Raw genomic sequence first — 22,800 nt, forward strand, 5'->3', positions numbered from 1 at the left:
TAAAAAACACACACAAATAAAAACCCAAAAGAGATAAAAAGAAAACAGAACTTACACAACATCTCCTTTGTTGTTCCTAATTATGTGGGTCCCCTGCCTCAAACAGATTTCCTAGATTTGCCCAATCTTTGTCTACATCAGAATCTGTAAACTGCAGCCTGTGGGCCAAATCTTGTCTGCTGCCTGTTTCTGTACGGCCTATGATCTAAGAATGGTTTTTACATTTTTAAATGGTTAAAAAACCCCAAAGAATAATTCTCCTGACATGCGAAAAATTATGAACATTTACATTTCAGTGTCTACAATAAACTTCTGCAGAAACCCAGCCATGCCCACTTGTCTGCATATTGTCTGATAGTTCTCACGCTACAAAGCAGAGCTGAACAATGCCACAGTGACCACACCGTTTGCAAACCCTAAAATATTTACTACTGAACCCTCATAGAAAAAGTTTGTGACTGATCTGTGGGATATGAGCTTTGTCAGACTAGTTATACTGTCAGACCAGTATAATAAACTAGGTTTATTATGTTATCTTGGTTTCTAGGCTCTTAATATAGATGATCAAAGTCAGAATGGTATATTAAATTTCCTCACAACAATGGGGTTTTTGCCAAGCTTCTCCTATACACTTAACCATTTTTGTTTTATAGATACAATCTCTGTTTCTGAGAGCGGAGGCTGATGATATATTTCAGTGTGGAGAGTCTCCTTTATAAAAATGAAATGGTTTCTTTGTTTTATTTGGTAGCTTAGCCTGAGTTCTACAGTTTCATATTAATACCAGTATCTTGATTTGTTTGTGATTCCTGATGTAACTTGCCAAACTCTTTGCATTATTTTATTATAGGAGTCACTGGCAAATGGAATATAGTTAGATTTTAATTTTTTGGAGCTGGGCATGGAGGCATATGTCTGTAATCCCAGCCCTTAGGAGGCTGAGGCAGGAGGATTGTGAGTTCAAGGTTATCCTGGGCTACATAGTGAGTTCAAGGCTATCCTGGGCTACATCCTGGACTGGTTAGTGAAACCTCTCACAGTAAAGTAAAATAAAATAAATTTTTTGATCCATTCTGAAAGACTCCTTTAATAGGAGAGTTTAACCCATTTATATTTACTATTGTAGACTCATTTTATTATCTTTTGGTCTATAAGCTATTTTTTTCCCCCTAGAATGATGGGAAAGGTATATAACTCATTTTAAAATTTACTGGTATATTGTTACTCTTGTGTAAATAATGTTCTTAATTTTAAAAATATAGACAACTCTAAAAAAGAAAGTAGGAATCACTCCTATTTCTACTCACATTAATCACTGTTAAGGTTTTTGATATTTTTAGTCCTACGGGTAGCACTGGCTAAAAGAAGTAAAAAAAGGTAAAGGAGAAAACAGAAACTAAATGCAAATGTGATTTAGTAACACAAGACCAGGCTGGTGCTATTTCTGGATGTTCCATGTGCTTCAGGATAGGGAAGAGAGTCTTATGTCCAAAAATACCTCTAGTGAGATAGATTCCTATACATCTATATGCCACTTCATTAAAACTAAACATAAAGATACAGACATAAAGGCTTGTTAAGTTCTATATTACCCAGTGGGAAAGATCAGAAGAGTTAAGCATGTATGGTTTAGTTAAACACCATTATTATTCTGTCTATGAATCCTAGGTTTCGCTAACACCTGGTTTCCTCTTTTCAAGAGCCAATAGATTAGTTAAGAAAAATGCTAGTATAAGATATTTTCTGCTGAAATGGAGATCATACACTAGAAATACTGGAAACACCATTTCTTTTTTCTTTTTTTCTTTCTCTTGAAGACAGGGTCTCACTATGTAGTTTAGGCTGGCCTTGAACTTGTGGCAATCTTCCTGCCTCAGCCTCCTAAGTGCTGGGATTACAGGTGTATACCACCACACCTGGCTCCCTAGTTTAAACAGTCTTATTATAGAATCCAGTTCAGAAACAGCGCTAGACTGTCTGGTCTGTGTCTAGAGGTGGCCCTCTGATGGCTGGTCAGACCAAAGGATAGGCTATATGTAGAACAGCCAAGAGCTCATGGTGTAGTTCAGTGTGAAAAGCTGTACTGGGCTGAGTCTTCTCTAGGAAATTTAGAAGAACGGGGAAAAAATTGTTGATTGGAAAGAGAACAGACAGTGAGTAGCCGAGTTAAGCATTTGATATCTTATTCAACTATAGAACCTATTCTTTCTGCAGTCTGTTTTGACTATTTCTCCCCTTTCTGAGGAAAAAAAAGCTATTTAGCTTTCTCTGGATTCTTGAGAATGTATGTCCTTCTGACAAATTTGCTATTATTTCTACAGCTTAATTTATTTGAGATAGTTTTCCTTCATAATAAAAAAATCGGTTATTTTAACTTTTTAAATAATCTTTTACCAACACACAAAATTCTGTAAAGTTAGGTAAAATGAAATTGTGCATGTTACAGATGAGAAAACTGAGGAAGAATAAGTTAAAATAATCTGTTAAGGTCACACAGCTTCTCAATGGCATAATGGTTATAATGCAAGATAGGTGTTTCCTCACTAGATCACCAATTTGTTCGAGTGCTACTGTTTTCCATTTCAGTTCTTCCTTCCCAAACATCAGCCACACCAAGAATATTGTAAGGCAGAAACATAGGTCTCCCTCTTACCTGTGTGCTGTATGGTAGTTATTGCCTGAGCATTACACTGCAGTTGTAACAAGTGTCGCAGCATGGCCACTGCCCAAATGTTCAAATCCGCACACAACTCAGGAGTCACTGCTGCTTTCAGACCTGTGGTGAGGGCAGGCAGGCTGGCTGCTTCAAGCTGCCTACACAGTGCAGAGATGCTGAGAGCACAGAGAAATTTATGCTCTGGGCTATGGTTTTCAGTATGGGGTAAAAGACTGAAGACAGCATTATAATTATTTTCATACTTTCCATTAATATTACATCCAGGAATTTGAGTCTCAACTGTTTTGCCAATTTCTTCTCTTTCCCCCTGGTTGTAGTTGAATGTCTTGACCAGAGTCTTGCTTTCAGGTAAACATATCTCCTTGTTGTTAATCTCATCACAAATCCTCCTTACAACTTTGTCCACATCTTTGAATCTAGCCAAGAGAGTCAACCTCAGGGCAACGTGGCAAAACATACCCAGCGTGAGCAATAGCCCCCCTAAAGAACACTCTATGCTATGATACAGCTCCCAGGCCTGCTGCATACACTCCTGGCTGCAATAGTTGGCATAGCTACATCCATGGCAGGGAACCATGGCCAAAGTATGCTTCAAACATTTGTGACAGTAGAGGTCCCCATTGGTAACTCTGGTATCCCACCTGCTCTCTAAGCCTTGATGCAGTGGTGGCATTTCTCCTGGGTTGAGGACACTCACAAAAGCATCCTCCTTCACTAGAATCTCTCCTGGGAGAATGTCTTTTATGGCAACCAAATAGCGGCCTTTTAAAGGGTCTGTGCATAAGCGGACAGATGATGATGCATTGGAAATTTGCTCATTCTCTTCGGTTAGGTTCATACCCTCAAAGTCTTTGGCTATAGCTGTGGGGAAGGTTTCTGGTAGATTCTCCTTTTCCTGTATCTTCATTTTTAGATCACAGAGGTTTTTCTGCAGAATGTGAAAGGGGGAAGCTGCTGGTGTTGGTCTGGCACTGACATTACTTTCAAGATCACTGATAGTCTGGCTTGCCTCCTTCAGTCTCCCCAGGGTCACCAGGCACTCCGCCTTACGCAACATCACCTTGGGCTTCAGTCTTTCTGGATATCCATGCACCAGTGCTCTGATGATATCGTTGAGACAGGTCTGAAAACAGAAGGGAAACCCCAAGATGATCCTTGGTGTTTATCTTGCAATCTGTATGGAAAATCTTTCCAAAAATCTATAGGAAAGTTATAAGAATTATTAGTATATGTGCTGCTGAAGTGAGCACAATTAAGAATTATTAAAAGTAGAACAGGGCTGGGGATTTAGCTCAGTGGTTTTGCCGCCTGTTGCGCAAGTGCAAGGACCGGAGTTCGATCCCCACTACCAAAAAAAAAGTAGAACAAATGCAACCAAGACCTTATTTCTTTAAATTATATTCTACTGTGTGATTTTTTGTGTGTGTGGGGGGACATTAGGGGTTGAACTCATCCTAAAATATAAATATGATTTTGGTCACTTCCTGTTTTAAAAACTCTACTGACACAATTCTCAGGGCCTTGTATATGCTAAGCGTATGCTCTGCTACTAATCTACAGCCCTAGCCTCTGTGTGATCTTTTAATTGTTGAGGATATTGGTTTTTTTGTTGTTGTTTGATTTTTTTTTTTTTTTTTTGAGACAGGGTCTCACTATGCAGTGCAGGCTGGCCTTGAGTTCACTAGTCGCCCAGGGTGGCCTCAAACTTGTGGCGATTCTCCTGCCTCAGCCTACTGAGTGTTAGACCCGACGAGGATATTATGTTTAATTGTTCTTATTAAATATTTCTATTTTCTTAAAAGTAGAAAAAAAGAAATAAAGCTGTATAGAATTATAGAGAGTTTAAGAGGGCAGACTCTGAATCCAAACAAACCTGCATTCAAATACTGACTATGCCTCTACAAATGCATGACCTTATGCAAGAACTTAATTTCGCAGCGATTTAGTTCTCTCATCTGAAACACAGGGATGATAATACCTCATCAGGTTGTTTTAAGGATGAAATAAAGTAATCTATCTGAACTGCAGAAAGGAGTGCCTGGAATATATTATGTGGTCAATAAATAGGAATCATTATTAGATGAAGGAAAACAGAAACAATCAATACAGGGAAGTTATAAAAAGTTCAATGTTTTGCAAGTTCTTCTAATGCCTGTTCTTAGTAGCCCAGGACTTTCTTGCTTATGACCTAGAATTAGATTCTCACTCTTCTCTGTTAGTCTGAAGGCCAGTAAGTGTGAACATGTGACTATTACAATAGTTTTAAACTCTAAGGTATAATTTGAATTTCAGTAGAAGTCTGAAATGAATGTAGTCATACCTTGGTACTTGATTTCTTTGAAACTTGTTGAATTTGGTACATGATGCATTTTGACTTGAAAATTTTGTCCTAGCACTTGTTGTTTGGTACTTGACAGGCAAGCTAGAACTTGCTGGTGTCAATTGCCTCACGACTCACTACCTTTTCTAGACAAAATAATTAGTTTTGTACTTGTTGTTCTGTTATCCATTGTGCCTCCTTGGACCATTAATGATGAGTACTGATGTACTACTGTACTAAATAGCATTTTATAGCTTGCTCTTAGGCCTCTCTAGTGTAAACTTTGGAGGCCTCACAGGTATCTTCCTAAAGATAAATCTAATTTTTAGTCATTTTCTGTTTTATAAACTCCACTGACACAATTCTGAACATTTTTTTTTTCTGTTACCACATTAAGAGATGAGAAGCCACTCATAGAAAAGCCTACCTTATAGGCATTCATAGGCATTTCAGGGCACCTTTTATTTTCCCACACTCTGTGCTTATTAAAGGAAAGCTATATTATTATTATTAATTTTTTTTTGGTACCAGGGGTCAAACTTGGGTCCTTGCGCTTGCACAGCAGGCGACAAAACCACTGAGCTAAATCCCCGGCCCAGAAAGCTATATTATTAAAGGGATAATTGTAAAAATGCTCTACTTGTTTGAACTAAATAAATGAACAAGTAAATACTATGGACACACTTGGAACCTAAAGTATTATTAGCAACATATCATACAGCTGATCTTGACGCCGAGAACTGTTGGCCTATTGGATCTGGTCCATGCCCCCGTCCAGCGTGTCATAGCTTTTTCTTGTCAACCAGCACCACTTTGCATAGCCACCTGTGACAGGCGAAATGAATCAAGGGAATGAACAAGTTTGGATGGATATCAGTATGCTTCCAATTCAGCCAACAGAAGCACAGCCTAATTTCCGTCTTTTAAGAAAGGAGACAGAGTAGAGGGCCAGGGATTTAGCTCAGTGGTTTTGTTGCCTGCTGCGTAAGAACAAGGACCTGAGCTCAATCCCCAGTACCAAAAAAAAAAAAAAAAAAAAGAAAGGAGACAGACACCTTGTCTTCCAGTGAAGTCCCAGGCATGACACCAGGTGTCCTGATACTCACTTCGTACTGACCCAAGTGGAAGAGGGCTGCAGAACGATTAGCATAGCACAGTGAAATGTCCTCAGTGTTAGGCCTTGAATGTGAAACTCCCTGCAAAACAATGAACTAGTTTATAGCTGTCAATGCCGACACCAGAAAACAGAGTGAGTTTAAATAAACAATCTGTTATGGTTTATATCAACATGTCCCCCCCCCACCCCGAAGCCTTGGGCACTCACAGGTGGGGTTTTGGGGAGGTGACTGGATGTGGGGGTGTGACAGTCATCAGTGGATTAGCCCACTGATAAGTTTATAGCTAAATATAATGTTGGAGGTGAAGCCTGGTCAGAGGAGGTGGGTCATCTGGGGACGTGGCTGAGAAGGGTCTCTCTCCCATACTCTCCCTTTGATTGTTCTTTGCTTCCCACTATCAGGCCATGCCACCCTGCAATGGAGCCAGCCAACTATGGACTAAATCCTCTACAAGCTGTTAGCCAGAATAAACTTCTCCTCCTTTAATTTGTGTTGGGTAGGGCCGGGGATTTAGCTCAGTGGTTCTGTCGCCTGTGCCTGCCTAGCAAGCACAAGGATTGAGTTCAATCCCCTGTACCAAAAAAAAACAAAAACAAAAAAAAAACAAACTAAGAAGTTTATGGTGGACTAAAATAAGCACACTTAAATATCAATGAATAAAAACTATTTTGGGCCGGGGATTTAGCTCAGTGGTTCTGGTGCCTGCCTCGAAAGCGCAAGGACCAGAGTTCAATCCCTGGTACCAAAAAAACCCCCCAAAACAAACTTGTGTTGGGTATTTTGTCCCAGCAACATGAAAGTAACTAAGACATAACCTAATGAGGTCCTAGAAAAAGAAAAGCAATTCAAATCCAAAGCTAGTAGAAGGAAGGAAATTATAAAGATCAGAGCAGAAATGAATGAAATTGAGACTAAAAAAACAATACAAAGAATCAATGAATCAAAGAGCTGGTTCTTGGAAACAAAATAGGCAACCCTCTAGCCAATATGGAAAAGGAAAGAAAAGACCCAAATCAATGCAATTAGAAATGAAAAAGGCAAAATCACTATGGACTCTGGCAAAATCCAGAAGATTATTATTAGTTACTTTGAGAATCTGTAAAATGAAGAATTCAGAAGAAATGGATAGATTCCTAAATACATCTGAACTACCAAGGCTGAACTAAGAAAACATAAAATACCTGAATAACTCAAGATGTGGGTTTTTTTTTAATAAAATGGAGTACTACTCAGCCATAAGAATGAGAAACTAGAGACATTTATAGCTAAATGGATGCACATCTGAGGTGATACTCTTAAGTGAAATAAATAAGACACATGTGTAAATACTGAATAGTTTCTCTGGTGTGAGAAACTGAAAGTGTAAATAAGGATCAAAATGTATAACAGATAATGTGAAATAGGAAGAAAAGGTCCAAAGGGGAAGGAGAAGTGGGAAGGGTAGGGAAAAGAAAAGAAGGGAAAGGAATAAATATGAGAAAAGGAAAAAATGGAAACAAAGTCTTTGTAAATAGGGAAGGGTGGAGGGTTAAAGGGAGGGCAGGGGAAGGGGGAAAAAAATAAGAACCAAGATATATCATGTAAAGGTACAAATTCCCAATGATGAATGTCATATTGTATACCTAAAATGTACCAATAAATTAATGAATTAAAAAAAAAAACCCTGAGTAACTCAATATCAGACAATGAGATTGAAGAAGTAATAAAAAAAACTACCAGCTAAAAAAAGCCCAGGTTCTGATGGATTCACTGCTGAATTCTACAAGAACGTTAGGGGAAGCTAGCATTCCTGATTCCCAAACCGGAAAGGACTCAATCAAAAAAGACAACTACAGGGCCAGGGATTTAGCTCAGTGGTTTCACCGCCTGCTGTGTAAGTGCAAGGACCGGAGTTCGATTCCCGGTACCAAAAAAAAAAAAAAGACAACTACAGGCCATTCTCATTAATGAACATAGATGCAAAAATCCTCACCAAGATACTGGCAAACAGGATGCAATAAGTCATCAAAAAAATCATACATCATGACCAAGTAGGCTTCATCCCAGAGATTCAGGGACAGTTCAACATATGGATATCAATAAATATAATACATCACATAAACAGAAGCAAGGACAAAAATCATATGATCATCTCAATTGACACGGAAATAGCCTTGGACAAAATCCTACATCTGTTCATGATAAAAGTGCTGAAAAAGGGCCAGGGATTTAGCTCAGTGGTTTCGCCGCCTGCTGCGCAAGTGCAAGGACCTGAGTTCGATCCTTGGTACCAAAAAAAAAGGTCCTGAAAAAAATAGGTATAGAAAGACTTTATCTCAACTTGATAAAAGCCATTTATGACAAAACAATGGCCAACATCATATTAAATGAGGAGAAGCTGAAAGCTTTCCCTCTAAAATTAAGAACAAGACAAGGATATCCATTATCATCACTACTGTTCACTAGTTCTTGAAACATTAGCCAGAGCAATTAGACAAGAGAAAGAAATAAAAGGGATATGTACAGGAAAAGAAGAAGTCAAATTGTCATTATTTGCAGATAACATGATCCTCCACATAAAAGATCCCCAGCACTCAGGAGGCTGAGACAGGAGGATCACTGAGAGTTTGAGGCCAGGCTGGGCTATATAGTGAGTGCAAGGCCAGCTTAAACTGCATAGCAAGAGATCTTGTCTCACACAAACAAACAAAACCAAAAAATTCCACCAAAAGACTGCTAGAATTAATAACCAAATTCAGTAGTGAAGGAGGACACAAAGTCAACACACAAAAATCAATAGTGTTTCTGTATATCAATAATAAACTCACCAAAGAAAAATTAGGGAAACGATACCTTACACAATAGGATCAAGAAAAATTAAACACTTAGGAATTAACCTAACCAAGGAAATGAAAAACCTCTGCAATGAAAACTACAGTACTCTGAAAAAGGAGATTAAAGAAGACATCAGAAAATGGAAAGATATCTCCTGTTCCTGAATAGGCAAAACCAATATAGTCAAAATAGCCTTACTTCCAAAATTGATGTACAGATTTAACACAATCCTGATCAAAATACCAATACTATTCCTCACAGAACTACAGGAAGCAATCCTAAAATTTATATGGAATGAGAAGAGACCTAGAATAGCAAAAGCAATCCTGGGCAACAAGAGCAAGACAGGAAGTATCACAATACTGGACTGAAAGTTATACGACAAAGCTACAGTGATAAAAACAGCCTGGTATTGGGAAAAAACAAAACAAAACAAAATAAAACCAACCAGACATGTAGATCAGTGGAACAGAATAGAGGATGCAAAAACAACTCCAAGCATATTAGCTACCTTATTTTTGACAAAGGAACCAAAAACTTATACCAGAGGAAAGATAGCCTCTTTAACAAGTGGTGCTGAGAAAACTGGCTATCCACATGCAAAGGATTGAATCTAGACCCATCTCTCTTACCATGTACTGAACTAAAATCAAAATGGACCAAAGACCTAAATATTAGAACAGCCGGGCCAGGTGGCACATACTGTAATTCCAGTACTTTGGTAGACTGAGGCAGGAGGATTGCTGAAAGTTCAAGGCCAGCCTGAACTACATAGTGAGACCCTGTCTCAAAAACCCCAAACAATAAATAAATAAATAACAAAACAAAACAAAATATCTGGGTGTGGTAGTGCATGCCTATAATCTCAATACAGAGAGGCAGAGCCCAGAGGCTATGTAGAGGCCTGGGCTACATAGTGAGTTCAAGGCAAACTACATAGCAGACCCTGTCTCAAAACAAAACAAAGAAGAAAACCAGAAACAACCTACTGGAAGATAAAATAGGTAAAACTCTTGAAGACAGGCATAGACAAGGACATTCTGAACATAGCACCAATTGCACAGGAAATAACACCACAAATCAACAAATGGGATCATATCAAATTAAAAAGCTTTAGAAAAAAAATAAAAATACAAAAACAAAACATAACACACACACACACACACACACAAAGCTTCTGCACAGCAAAGGAAACAAATCAACAAAGTGAAGAGACAATCTACAGAATGGGAAAGTTTTTTGCAGCTATTCTCCAGACAGAAGAGTAATATCTAGAATATGATAAAGAACTTAAAAAAATAGATCCCCCAAAATATGACCCAATCAAAAACGCACAACTGATATGAACAAATGCTTCTCAGAAGCAATACAAATGGCCAATAAATACAAGAAGACATGTTCAACATCTCTGGCCATTTAGAGACATACAAGTTAAAACAATGAGATTCCATCTTACTCCAGAAAGAGTAGCTATCATTAAGAAATCAGGTAAAAATTGGGTCAGGGATTTAGCTCAGCAAAAAAAAAAAAAAAAAAAAAAAATCAGATCACAACAAAACTGAAAAAGAAAATTAAAAAAAAAAGGGTGGATGTCACAAATAGAAATTTATTGAAGAAGAAACACAAATAATTAACATATGGAAAGCAATTCATATATGGATAGCCAAATATATGCAAATGAAAGCAAAAAAAGGAATACTTTTTTCTCCCATCAAACTGGCAAGAAAAGATGAGAATTATTCATCGAAGTTATTGGGGCAAGTGGACAACTTCTGAGGAAAAAACAAGTTCGCTTAACATATGATAAACCTTTCACTGGGTAATTCTGAATGGTTCGAACATTTTCTGGGCCAGGAGGGGTGCTAGCATTTGAACCCAAGGGCCTCACACACGCTAAGGGGTCCACCACTAAGTTACATCTCCTTCCCTTCAAATGGCTCAAACTTTTAATGTAAAAGATGAAACTATAACAACATTGGAGGAGAATATAGGAATAGTCTAAAGTAATGTTAGAGGAATCACTAATTATAACACAAACCCCAAAAGTCATACAAAGGTTAATACATTTGACCACATAAAAATAAAAAATTTCACAGCAAAAACCAATAAAGGCAATATCAAAATGGAAACACTAGACTGGAAAAAATACAAGCAACTCATATTACAGGCAAAGAGCTAATTTCTTTATCAAGAGTTTCTACAGATCAATAAGATGACAACGAATACTTCAATAGAAAAATATGCAAATGAATGGATAGTTCTTATGAGAAATACAAATGGCACTTAAACATCTGAGAAAATGCTCAACTTCTTTCATCATCAACTATCCAAATTAAAACTGTACCGAGATACCATTTTTCACCTATCAATTTGGCAAAAAAAAAAAAATTGATAGCACATTCAGTTGGCAAAGGAAGGGGCAGAAAACATTCTTCTTTTTGTTTTTTGGTGGGTTTTTTTGGTACCAGGGATCGAACTCGGGTCCTTAGCTTGCGAAGCAGGCGGTGGAACCACTGAACTAAATCCCCGGCCCAGAAGACATTCTTATTATGTTGCTAGTTGGACTGTAAATTAGTCTGATGATTATGAAGGGCAACTGAGCACTTTAAATCAAAGTTTTAGATTATATATATATAGATAGATAGATAAAATCTCCATTGATCCAGCAATTCCTCTTCTAGGAATTTATCCGATAAATATATGTGTAAAATGATATACATGAAGTTTCTTACCATAGAAATTTTTTTTTGGCAGTACTAGGGATTGAATCCAAGGCCTCACAGTGACCTACCTCCATATTTCTTTTAAAATTTTTTTATTTTAAGACAGGATCTTGCTAAGTCACTAAATTGCCCGTGCTGGGCTCAAGCCTGTGATCCTCCTGTCTCAATCTCCCAAAGTGCTAGGATTACGAACATATGCCACCATGCCTGGCTAGAATGAGGAAGCTCTTTACATACTGATGTGGAATGATCTTCAAACTATTATTATTGTTTGTCTGTAATTTTTTTTTTTTGGTGTTGGAGATTGAACTCAGGACCTTGAGCTTGTGAGGCAGGTGGTGGCACCACTGGCCTAAATCCCCAGCCCTATTATTATTATGGTTATTTGCAGTGCTAGGTGTTGAACCCAGATTCTTGAAAACTGCTAGGCAAGCATTCTACTACTGAGCTATGTTCTTAGCCCTCAAACATAGTAAATGACAAAAATAAGGTGAACAGTACATATAGAATGTTACCATTTATGTAAAATGAAAGTGTAGGTACAGGAGTGGAAGATTATTTATTTGTGGTTCTAGGGATGAAACTCAGAACCTTGTACATGTTAGTCACATGCTCTAACACTGAGCCACACACCAGACCCATTTCTTTATTCTTTAATATTTTTAAAGAAATGAGGTCTTGGGCCAGGGATTTAGCTCAGTGGTTCCGCTGCCTGCTTCGCAAGCTAAGGACCCGAGTTCAATCCGGGGTACCAAAAAAAAAGTGCAAGGTCCCGAGTTCTATGGGCAGTACCAAGGAAAGAAAAAAAATGAGGTCATGCTCAGGCTGGTCTCAAACTTCTAGGCTCAAGTGATTCTCCTGCTTCAGACTCCTGGAGTGCTGGACTACAAGTGCATGCCACTGTACCCGGTTACATTTATATATGCCTGAAATACAATATTTTTAAGAGTCCTAGCTTGTGTAGATGAGGTGACTAGGGACAGAAGTAGAATAGACAACTTCTGAAATCTAAGTATGTGAACATATTTTCTATTCCAAAATAAACAGAATGGTAATAAAACTATAATCACTAGGATTACTTAAGCTATGGAGAAATGAACATTCCTATACTCTGTCAGAATGGATGTTAACTAGTGCTTTTACGGAGAACAATTCAACACCAAAAAGCAAAGGGTTTAAAAAATATGTTCCCTCTGATCCAGCAATTACCTTTCAATTAATTCCTAAGGAAATCCTAAGGAAACAATCAGTTGTATAGAAATTCTTACATAGAAAGATGCTCATTGTAGAATTATGATACCAAACATATGCCAACATTAGATGTTAAATTAAGTACATTTCTTCTCTGTAATGGAACACTAAGCTAGTTGTAAAAAAATCATGTTCTAGTGAAAAATTTAATAACATGAGAAAATGGGCACAATAAATTGTTGAGGGGGAAAAAGCAGGTTAGAAAACATTAAATGCAGCATTATCCCAATTTTGTAAAAGAAAAACATTTTCATAGAAAATAGTCTGGCTGGTTGGATATAAGCAAAAATGTTAGCAGTGCCCATAACTGGTTATGGGATTTTTTTTATTCCTTAAACTTCCCTATATTTTCCAAAGTAACATGTATTACATTTATAGATGAAAACAACAAATATTACTTTAAAAAAGAAAAATAGCAGCTTTTGAGAAAATTGCAAAGTGCCATAATCACCAAAGTACTAGCTTCAAGAAGTAGGAAGCTCAGCTCCCTCCATATCCACAGCAAGCCTTAATTTTTTTGTCTGACTTCACTTTTTACCTGTTTTCCTTGAACAACTTTTCATGTGATCACACTAATGATACACATACATAAAACTGAAGAGATTAGCTGTAAAAAAGAACTATTAAGCCATTTATCATTGGATCATCACATCTAATGGATTTTAATCCTTCAACAATCATTAAAGCTTACATTATTTAGCTAAATGCTTTGTTATAATACTACAAAGCAGGCCTTTTATCAATGGTAGAAGCTATTCTAGGTTTGATAGTTTTTGGAAAATTCAAACTTTGAGCATAGCCCTGATAAAGATTCAGAACAGAGGTATACCCTTCAAATTTACACTTTAATTAATTTGTTAATTAATTTTTTGGTTGTGCTGGGGATTCAAATGAGGGCCTCATGCATGCTAGGCAAGCTCTCTACTACTGAGCTACACAGTCAACCCCTTCCTCTCATTCTTTCAATGTACTGTGGAAGATCATAAACCTGAGGCAAGGGATACATTCTTGCTTTAAGTACATATAGATCTCTAGAGAAATCTCTCAGGGGATCTTGCTCTAGTTGCTACCATGGAAGCAGGCCAATAATAGTCCTAGACCATTAAAAGCCATGATTCCTCCTCAAAATCTAGCTCATTGATGGTTAGTATAATTAAAACTATTTGTTGATTGCCACTAATATTAATATGTTCCCTGACAACCTTCAAAATCGAGTTCAGCTAGGCTGTGGCAAATCAGCCCGTTTTCTTTTCTATCTTGTCATTCTGGTTTTAAGCTAACCCTATGGCTAGCTAAAACCTCACTGTCCTCTAAATCAGGGCTATCAAGCTAACAGCCTCATCCATCAGACAAAAAAGGCATATCATTCAATGAGAGCTGACAGATGCAGCAAGCCAGGAGAAGAGGCCAATAAGCCTACTGCTCTGAGGTGTCTGAAGGAATAAGGGACTAGAAGTTTTTTGATGAAATTCAGGACATATAAAGTAACCTTTGTTTTGGAATATAACCAATTCTGCCAATTTACTTTTTGAAAACCAATCCACAGAAAATAAACAAAAATAACACCGGCTATGAAATTTAGCAATATGGCGCTATCTTCTGCAGAAATATGTTGAAATGCTGGGCTGGGAGCATTTTACCTTAGAGTACAGCACTGCGGCCCCAGTGTAATTCTTCTCCTGGAAGTTTTTGTTTCCTTCTTCTCTGTAGAAACGGGGAGCGTTGGGATCCTTTCCCACCAAGTAACCTTGAGAAAGTCTTTTTAAAAACCTCTCATCCTCAGATCTTTGTGAAGAAAGAAGGAAACAACAATATATATAAAAAGCAGAACTTTATTATTTTAAGGAAAGCTCCAACTCACTGCACTTGAAACAGGATGTATGCCCGAGACATATGGAGCACACAAGGCTATATATATTATGTAACATGACTGGAAGAAAGCATCTTTTCCAGGGCTTGGAGACATATGGACTAGAATTTCTATTCAGAATAAAAGAGTGCCAATGTTTTATTCTTTACCTCATACTTACTGGTCAGTGACCCATCCCTCGGGTCATACATCATAAAGAAGCTAGGATGTAGAGAATGATATAATACATGGACTGTTCACATCAAGGAAACATTCTTTGCTATTTCTCCACTTAAACTGTGGTGAAAATACTTGAGTGAATGCAGGGAGGAGTAGGGGAGAGGGGGAGAGAGACAGAAAGAAAGAGAGAAGAGGAGGAGGAGGAAGAAGGGAAGGAAGAAGGGAAGGGGGAGGGGAGAAATGAATCATACAGTAAATGCAGTGAATGTTAACATTTGGAGACTCTAAACAAGGGTGTCTTGGGCTGGGGATTTAGGTCAGTGGTTCCGTTACCTGCCTCGCAAGAGCAAGGATCCGAGTTCGATCCCCGGTACCAAATAAATAAATAAATAAACACTAAATAAATAAATAAACACCAAAGAAGGGTATCATAATAGCAATTAATTTGGACTATTTTTACAAGTGAAATTATTTAAAACTAAAGTAAATGAAATTATTTAAAACTGACATCTTAAAATATAAGTATACAAATAGTCTATGTAATAATAAAGTTGATCTAATATATAAATATATGAACATACATATACATACCCTGACAATAGAGAATATATCTTTTTTCTCAATAAGGAAAAATAGTATAGAATAATCTATACTACACTCTTTAGCTACAATGCCATAAAGTAAAACATGCATAACAAAAGTAGAAACAAAAATGACATGAAAAACTGAAAGTTCTCTTCAGCAACCCTTGGGTCAAAGAAGAAATCACAATCAAAACTGCAGAATGTTTATGTGTGTTTTCAAATTTTTGTCTTTATAATAAAGACCAACAATAAGAAATACCTTTTACATTATCAGTTGGCATGACGCTTCTGTGTATGTACATGCTGGATTTTCAAGTTAAAAACAAAGTTAATATCAAATATGACTTCAAGGGCCGGGGATTTAGCTCAGTGGTTCTGCCGCCTGCCTCGCAAGCACAAGGATCCGAGTTCGATTCCCGGTACCAAAAAAAAAAAGACTTCATATTTAACTACAACATAGAACAAATTCACAACATAAAAAGAAAAATTATTAAAGATTTTATTTAATTCTGGGGCTGGGGATTTAGCTCAGTGGTTCTGCTGCCTGCCTCGCATGCACAAGGACCCAAGTTCGATCCCCGATACCCTCCCAAAAAAGATTTTATTTAATTCAAAAGGTATGCTTTCCTATTCTAAATTTACTCCAGTCTTGAACATATGAAGACAATACTCTATGCATATCTGGCATACTACAGAATCTATTTTTTATTTTTAAGTTAGGTTAAACTTGAAAATCCTACTTCAAACAAAAAGGCTGTGGTAAGCAATAAGGAATGCTGAAATTCTCGCATAACAAGATATTCTTTACTCTTAACATGATAAACTCAATGTTCGTTAATTATTCTTCAGTATAATTAAGGTCTAAATTGCAATAATTCATTCTTTTCTTCAGGTCACAAGTTTAACTCAGACTCAGTTCTGAAAAGCAAATGGGTGGTCTATCTTTTTTATGTTTAAATTTTTTCTCTGGAATGTTTGATAAACATGTGACTTTGGGAGATGGAATAGTCTCAGATTTTTGTTTTGTCTTGCAATACTGGGAATTGGACCCAGGGCCTTTGCCATGAACGATAACCCCAGGCCTTTTCTTAAATTTTGGGGCTGGGACTTGCTAAATTGCTAAATTGCCCAGGTTGGGCTTGAACTTGAGATACTCCTAATCCTCCTAGAGTACTTCTAGTTTTTTATTGTAATAAAATATACACGACATACAATTTATCATTTTAACAATTATGTGTACCGTTTAGTGGCATTAAGTTAATTTACTATAATGTGCAACTGCCACCACTATCCATTTCTAGAACTTTTGCATCATGCCAAACTGAAACCTTCTCCTCATTAAATATTAATCCTTCATCCTTTTTTCCCAGTCTCTGGTGAATTTTTTCTGCTCTCTGCCTCTTAGGTTCTTCATATAAGTGGAATCATCTACTACTGTCATTTTGTGTCTGGCTTATGTCACTTAGCGAAAAGTTTTTTAGATTCATCCATGTTGCAATATGTTGCAGAACTTCACTACTTTTTATGGCTGAATAATATTCTGTACTATGTACATACCACAATTTGTTTATCCACTCATCCATTAATGAACATTTGGGTTGTTTGCCCTTTTAGCTATTGTGAATAATGCTGTTATGATTACAGGTGTGCACATATTGTCTCAAGACTCACTTTCAATTTTGGGGGGTTTAAACATAGAAATACGAATATTGAATCACACAGTAATTTTATAATTAATTTTTGAGCAACTGCTATACTATTTTCCACAGTGGCTACATCATTTTATATTTCTACTAGCAATGCACAACAATTACAATTTCTCTACATCTTCGGCTACTTTTTTTTTTTTTTTTTTTTTAATCTTTGGCTACTCTTTAAAAAAAAAAATCTAAACTGTAAAGCCATCCCAAACCGTGAAGTTGTATTTTTCTGTGGTTTTGATTTGCATTTCCCTAAGAGTTAAAGACATTCAGCATCTTTTCAAGTGCTTATTGGTCATCTGTGTATCTTTTGCTGTAGAGAAATGTTGATTCAAAATCTTTGGCTATTTTTTAATTGGGTTTTCTTATGTTGAGTTGTAGGAGTTCTACATCCCCAGCTCTGTTTACTTTTAGTTTTTATTTTTTTGGGTTTGAGACAAGGTCTCACTGTGCAGTCCAGGCTGGCCTTGAACTCTCAGTGATCCTCCTGACTCAGCCTCCTGAGTGTTTATTTTTATTTTGAGTCAAGGTCTTGCTAAATAGGCCAGGCAAGACTTGAACTTGTGATCGTCCTGCCTTGGAGTCCCAAGTGCTAAGGTTATAGGAGTGTGCCACCATGCCCAGCCCAAGGGATCTCTCCTCTAATAGCCTGACCATCCCCTCATGATTATTGCCAGAAGCACACACTACACTGGGGGATTACAAAATGGTTGTTTTCTAATTCTGTTACTTGTAAATTTATTAACTGACATTCTTCTGTAAAGAGAATTTTTTTCTCTTTTCCTTCTTTTACTTATTTTTATATTTATCTTCAGTATCACTATGGACTTAAAAGATTCAATTTATAAACCATTACCATCATCATACTTTTTCATTTTCAAATTGTCCTAACTTTGGCCAATGAGAACTTCTTTAGGCTGGTTCCCGTGTTCTTTTTACATAAATCCTTCAGTCTCTGAGCATTTCCTTGCTTTCTGGCACAACAAAGGATTCTGGTTGAGTATAAAACCAAAACAAATGTAAGGATGAGAAAGGCCGTGATACTAGATACTCCAGATCATCAGCTGCAGGGGTGGGAAGGGCCTCTCAATAAAAGGTTTTCAAATATTGGTGAAAGGCAAGAAAGAAGTGTATGTCTAATTTTAAAGGCCCAATTTATACTTTTCTTTAATAGGGATGCATATGGAGATTAGAAGTTTAAATCTCCTTTGGTAACTTTAGATCATGATTGGGTCATTTTACAAATAGCTCTTTAAGATGACTTGTTTTTAAATAGAGAAGTTTGGGGCTGAATTAGTGAGACACACAGAGCAAACAAAAATGGAAGTAATTATTAACTTCAGGGAAAACAAAAGTTGTACAAGAAAGGAAACGTAATTCAAAGCATACCTCTTGGTTCATGTGAGTAATATTTACAAAAGCATTAAGAATGTATGCATCGAATGTTGGTTTAATTAACACAGTAGTTTATTGATTATGTTATAAATTATAGTTAGGATGAGGGGAAAACAAAGTATATGCAATGTGAATTGGGGACGAAAGAGCTAAATTTACATCTAAAACTAAATGTCACAAGAAACAGTTAAAATAGTTGTCTGGGAACAGGAACTAGGAATGGGGAAAGAGTGGTTATCTAGTTTTATAACCTTTGAAATACTAATTTCTTAAACACATATGCATATTATGATAAAAAATTTAAAAGGGGAGTATTAAAAAAAAGGGGGGGGAGTATTTCCAATTAATAAGCCACCAGATGTACAGAGATTCACAGGGTTTTTTCTACTATACTATAAGTACTACATAATCCCTACATTAACTACTTCAGAACACAGAAAGAGATAGGAAGTTCTCCAATTCATTCTGAGGCTGCCACAACCCTGATACCAAGAGTTGACAAATAGCACAAATAACATGTGGGCTAAAATTACAAATACAGATAGAAAAATCCTGAAAGTAATATTAGGAAATTGAATCTAGCAGCATGTTAAAAGAATGTTAGATTAGTTGGGCATGGTGGTACATACTTGTAATCCCAGCACTCTGGGAAGCTGAGACAGGAGGACTGCAAGTTCAAACCTGGCCTGAGCAATTTAGATGAACTCTGCTTTAAAATAAATTTTTTTTTGTACTGGGAATTGAACTCAGGACCTTGCACTTGCCAGGCAGGCGCAGCACCACTGAGCTAAATCCTCAGCCCAAAATAAATTTTTTTAAAAGGGCTGGGGATGTAGCTTAGTGGGAAGATCCTGGGTTCAATCCCTACTCCTGAAAAAAACAAAACACTGTTAGACTACAACTATAAACAGTTTAGAGCCCAAGCAATTCGAGTATAGTAAATCTACTGGTGTAACTCCTACATTAATAGACTAAAGGAGAAAAAGAAAATGATCATTGAGTAATATGAATAATATCTCAAAACATATCCACAAAGTACTTCATAAAATTTAATACCTATTTATGGGCCAGGGGTTTAGCTCAGTGGCACTGGGAGTACCTTGCAAGGTCAAGGTCCTGAGTTGGATCCCTGGTACCAAATAAATAAATAAATAAAAATTTAATACCTATTTATGATGCAACTGTAGAATTTAATTTGGGAAACTTCCTGAAACTCAAACAGGGTATACACCATAAATCTATGGTAAATGTCCTAAATGGCTTTTACTATTCAACATTGTATTCGAGATCTAACTAATGCTATGAAAATTAAAAAGTAAAATAAAGGCATACATATTGCAAAAAAGAGGGCCGGGGATTTAGCTCAGTGGTTCTGCTGCCTGCCTCCCAAGCACAAGGACCTGAGTTCAATCCCTGGTACCAAAAAAAAATATTGGAAAAAAGGCATACTATTTGCAGATGTAGTTATTTAACCTAAAAATTCCAAGTGGATTGGCACAACAACAATGGCATAATGTGAAAGTACAATGTAACTGAGGAGAAAAAAGGCTTATACACAATAACAACAAAAAACCTTACAAGTAAGAATAAATCTAACAAGAAGTGTACATAAAGAAAACTATAAAACTTTACTTAAGGACATAAATGAAGGCTTAAATAAATGGCAAGACAACCCATTACTTGGATAAAGAAATTTAATATTGTAAAGATGTCAGGTCTCCCTAAATGAATCTATAAATTCAACACATGCCCAATCAAAAACTCAACATTTTTTATGGAACTTGACAAGCCTACTCTAAAGTTCACATGGGGGGAAATGTATACAATACAGGCAAAATATTCTTGAACAAGCACAAAGACTGTGTATGTATGTGGGGAAACTTGGCTTAACAAATAGTAAAACACCATTTGTATGAGCGAATTCCCTGCTTTTGAGATTCCTTTCCTCATCTGCTGGTAAATCTTGGAGGGGAAACCTTCCTTGGGTTGAAGTAGGGCTGACTTCAACCTCACAGCAGGGTTGGGCATGTGATACAGAGGAGCCCACACCTTTGGCTCAAGGGATGTGGATGTGATTGCACATAATCAAAATCAGGTTCATCTGCGTTCAATGCAGAACTTTTCACAGAAATTCTCTGGAAAGATGCCCTCTTTCCCTTGGGTTAAGCTATCAAGGTGTGTCCAGGGCTGTGAATGGTTAAGTATCCACCAGGTGCAGAGTCTGCAGAGAGAAGATATATGGAGTGTGATGACATCTCTGAGCCTCTGGATACCTGAAAATAGATTTGCTTTTGGACATCCTACTTTCACAGCTATAAATTTTATAATTTGAGCTGGGTTTCTGTTACTTGAAACTGAAAGAGTTCTGAAATGATATGATAAAGTCATGGTAATTAAAACCCTTTCATTTGGGCACAGATATATTAGTCTAAAAATAGCTGGGTATGACGGTGCATGCCTGTAATCTCAGCATTTAGGAGGCTGAAGCAGGAGGATGGCTGTGAGTTCAAAGCCAGTATGGGCTATACAGTGAGTTCAAGGCCAATCTGAACTACATAGTAAGACTCTGTTTCAAAAACAACCAAGCAAGCAAACAACAAACCAAACAAACAAAAAGACCACTCCTCAAAAAAACTCCACAAAAACCAAAAGTCTAGAAACAAATTTATGGGAAGTAGGAATTTTATTTTCAATAAATATGGCATTTTGAAGCTCTGGGAAAAGGATGGGCCAGGACTAAGTACTATGGAAAAATTGTCTATCTGGAAAAAAGTTAGAATACTTCCTCACATCAAACAACATTAATTGTAGATATATTTGTGTATCATAATATCATATTGTACACCTTAAATATATGTGAGTTTTATTTGTTAGTTATACCTTAACAAAACTGAAGGACTGAAGATGGATTAGAGTTAAAAGTAAAGCATAAAACTACAAAAAAGTTTAAAGAAAACTCAGTAGTTTTGGTTTTCTCCTTTTCTTTTTTGTATGGGAGATCGAGCCAAGGCCCTTTGCACTACGCTACATCACTAGGCCTTGTTTTATTTTGAGAAAGGGTCAGGCTAAATTGCTGAATTGCCTAGGCTGGGCTCAAATTTGTGATCCTCCTGCCTCAGCCTCCCAGCCTGCTAGGATTATAGGCATGTGTTACCACACCCGGCTCACATTCCATAGTTTTAGAGTCTTAGTGTAGAGTAGATCATCCTACGCACCACACATAATCCAGAAGCTATAAAAGAAATGACAGATATGGCTGTACAAAAGTGAAAACACATATGCACAATTTATATACTGTTTTCCCTTGCTACCTGAATAGGATTGGTTCCAGGGCCCCTACAGATACCAAAGATCCTTGAGAACCTTATATAAAATGGCATAATTGGTATTTGCAGATAACCTGTGCACATTCTCCCTTATACTAAATCATCTCTGGACTACTTATGATAACTAGTTCAACAAAAATGCTATACAGTTTTTTAAACTGTATTATTTTGGGAATAATGACAAGGAAAGAAAGTCTATTTATGTTCAATATCTCATAGGCTAACTACACAGAACACAAATGAGACACCAGAGATGAAGCAAACAATACTCACACATTGAGTGCTGGAGAGGGACTGAGGGTCTGTGAAAGCCAGGAGGCAGGGTCTGCCTACACATTGTGTCATTCATGTGGACTCAGGGTAATTTAACTTTAACTTTTTGGGGACTTTCTGGGATTGTTTTTGTCCTTAATATTTTCCATCCAAGGTCAGGTGAATTCAGAGATACAGAATCTATGAATATAGAAGGCTGACTGTAAAGTTAAAGACACCATAATTACAGTTTAAAAAAGACTAAAAACAACAGACTAAGAAAAAAGCAGTAATATATATGTCAAGGAATTATATAGCTAGACTTATGAAGATGTCCTATACATGAATAAGAAAAAGATGATTTACTAGAAAAATGGGAAAAGCACATAACAAATTCACAAAAGAAATACAAATGGGTTGTAGTAGCAGAAAAAGAATACTACTTCATTAGTAATCAGAATACTGCAATTTAACTGAAGTATTTTGCCCTTATATTTGGGAAAAATTTTTGGTACTGGGGATCGAATTCTGGACCTTGCTCTTTTGAGGCAGGTGATGGAACCAATGAGCTAAATCCCTGGCCCCAAATTTGGGAAAATTAAAGACTCCTA

At 36.9% G+C, this 22,800-nt stretch overlaps 1 protein-coding gene across 4 annotated transcripts in view; it reads right to left on the reverse strand.

Moving 5' to 3' along the window:
- Smyd4 (SET and MYND domain containing 4) overlaps positions 1-22,800 on the reverse strand; it is a 48,921-nt gene that overhangs the window by 18,669 nt on the left and 7,452 nt on the right. For all 4 annotated transcript variants that reach the window (XM_004857148.3, XM_087191594.1, XM_021238179.2 and 1 more), the window contains exons 3-5: positions 14,544-14,688; positions 6,104-6,193; positions 2,654-3,800 (exon numbers count right to left, since the gene is read on the reverse strand). In XM_004857148.3, coding sequence (XP_004857205.1) covers positions 2,654-3,800; positions 6,104-6,193; positions 14,544-14,688 — 1,382 coding nt within the window. The remainder of the gene's footprint in view (positions 1-2,653; positions 3,801-6,103; positions 6,194-14,543; positions 14,689-22,800) is intronic.

This window comes from Heterocephalus glaber, unplaced genomic scaffold (genome assembly GCF_053883595.1).
Source record: "Heterocephalus glaber isolate CG9 unplaced genomic scaffold, H.glaber_assembly_v1.0 deba00001564, whole genome shotgun sequence".
NCBI classification, from domain to species: domain Eukaryota; kingdom Metazoa; phylum Chordata; class Mammalia; order Rodentia; family Bathyergidae; genus Heterocephalus; species Heterocephalus glaber.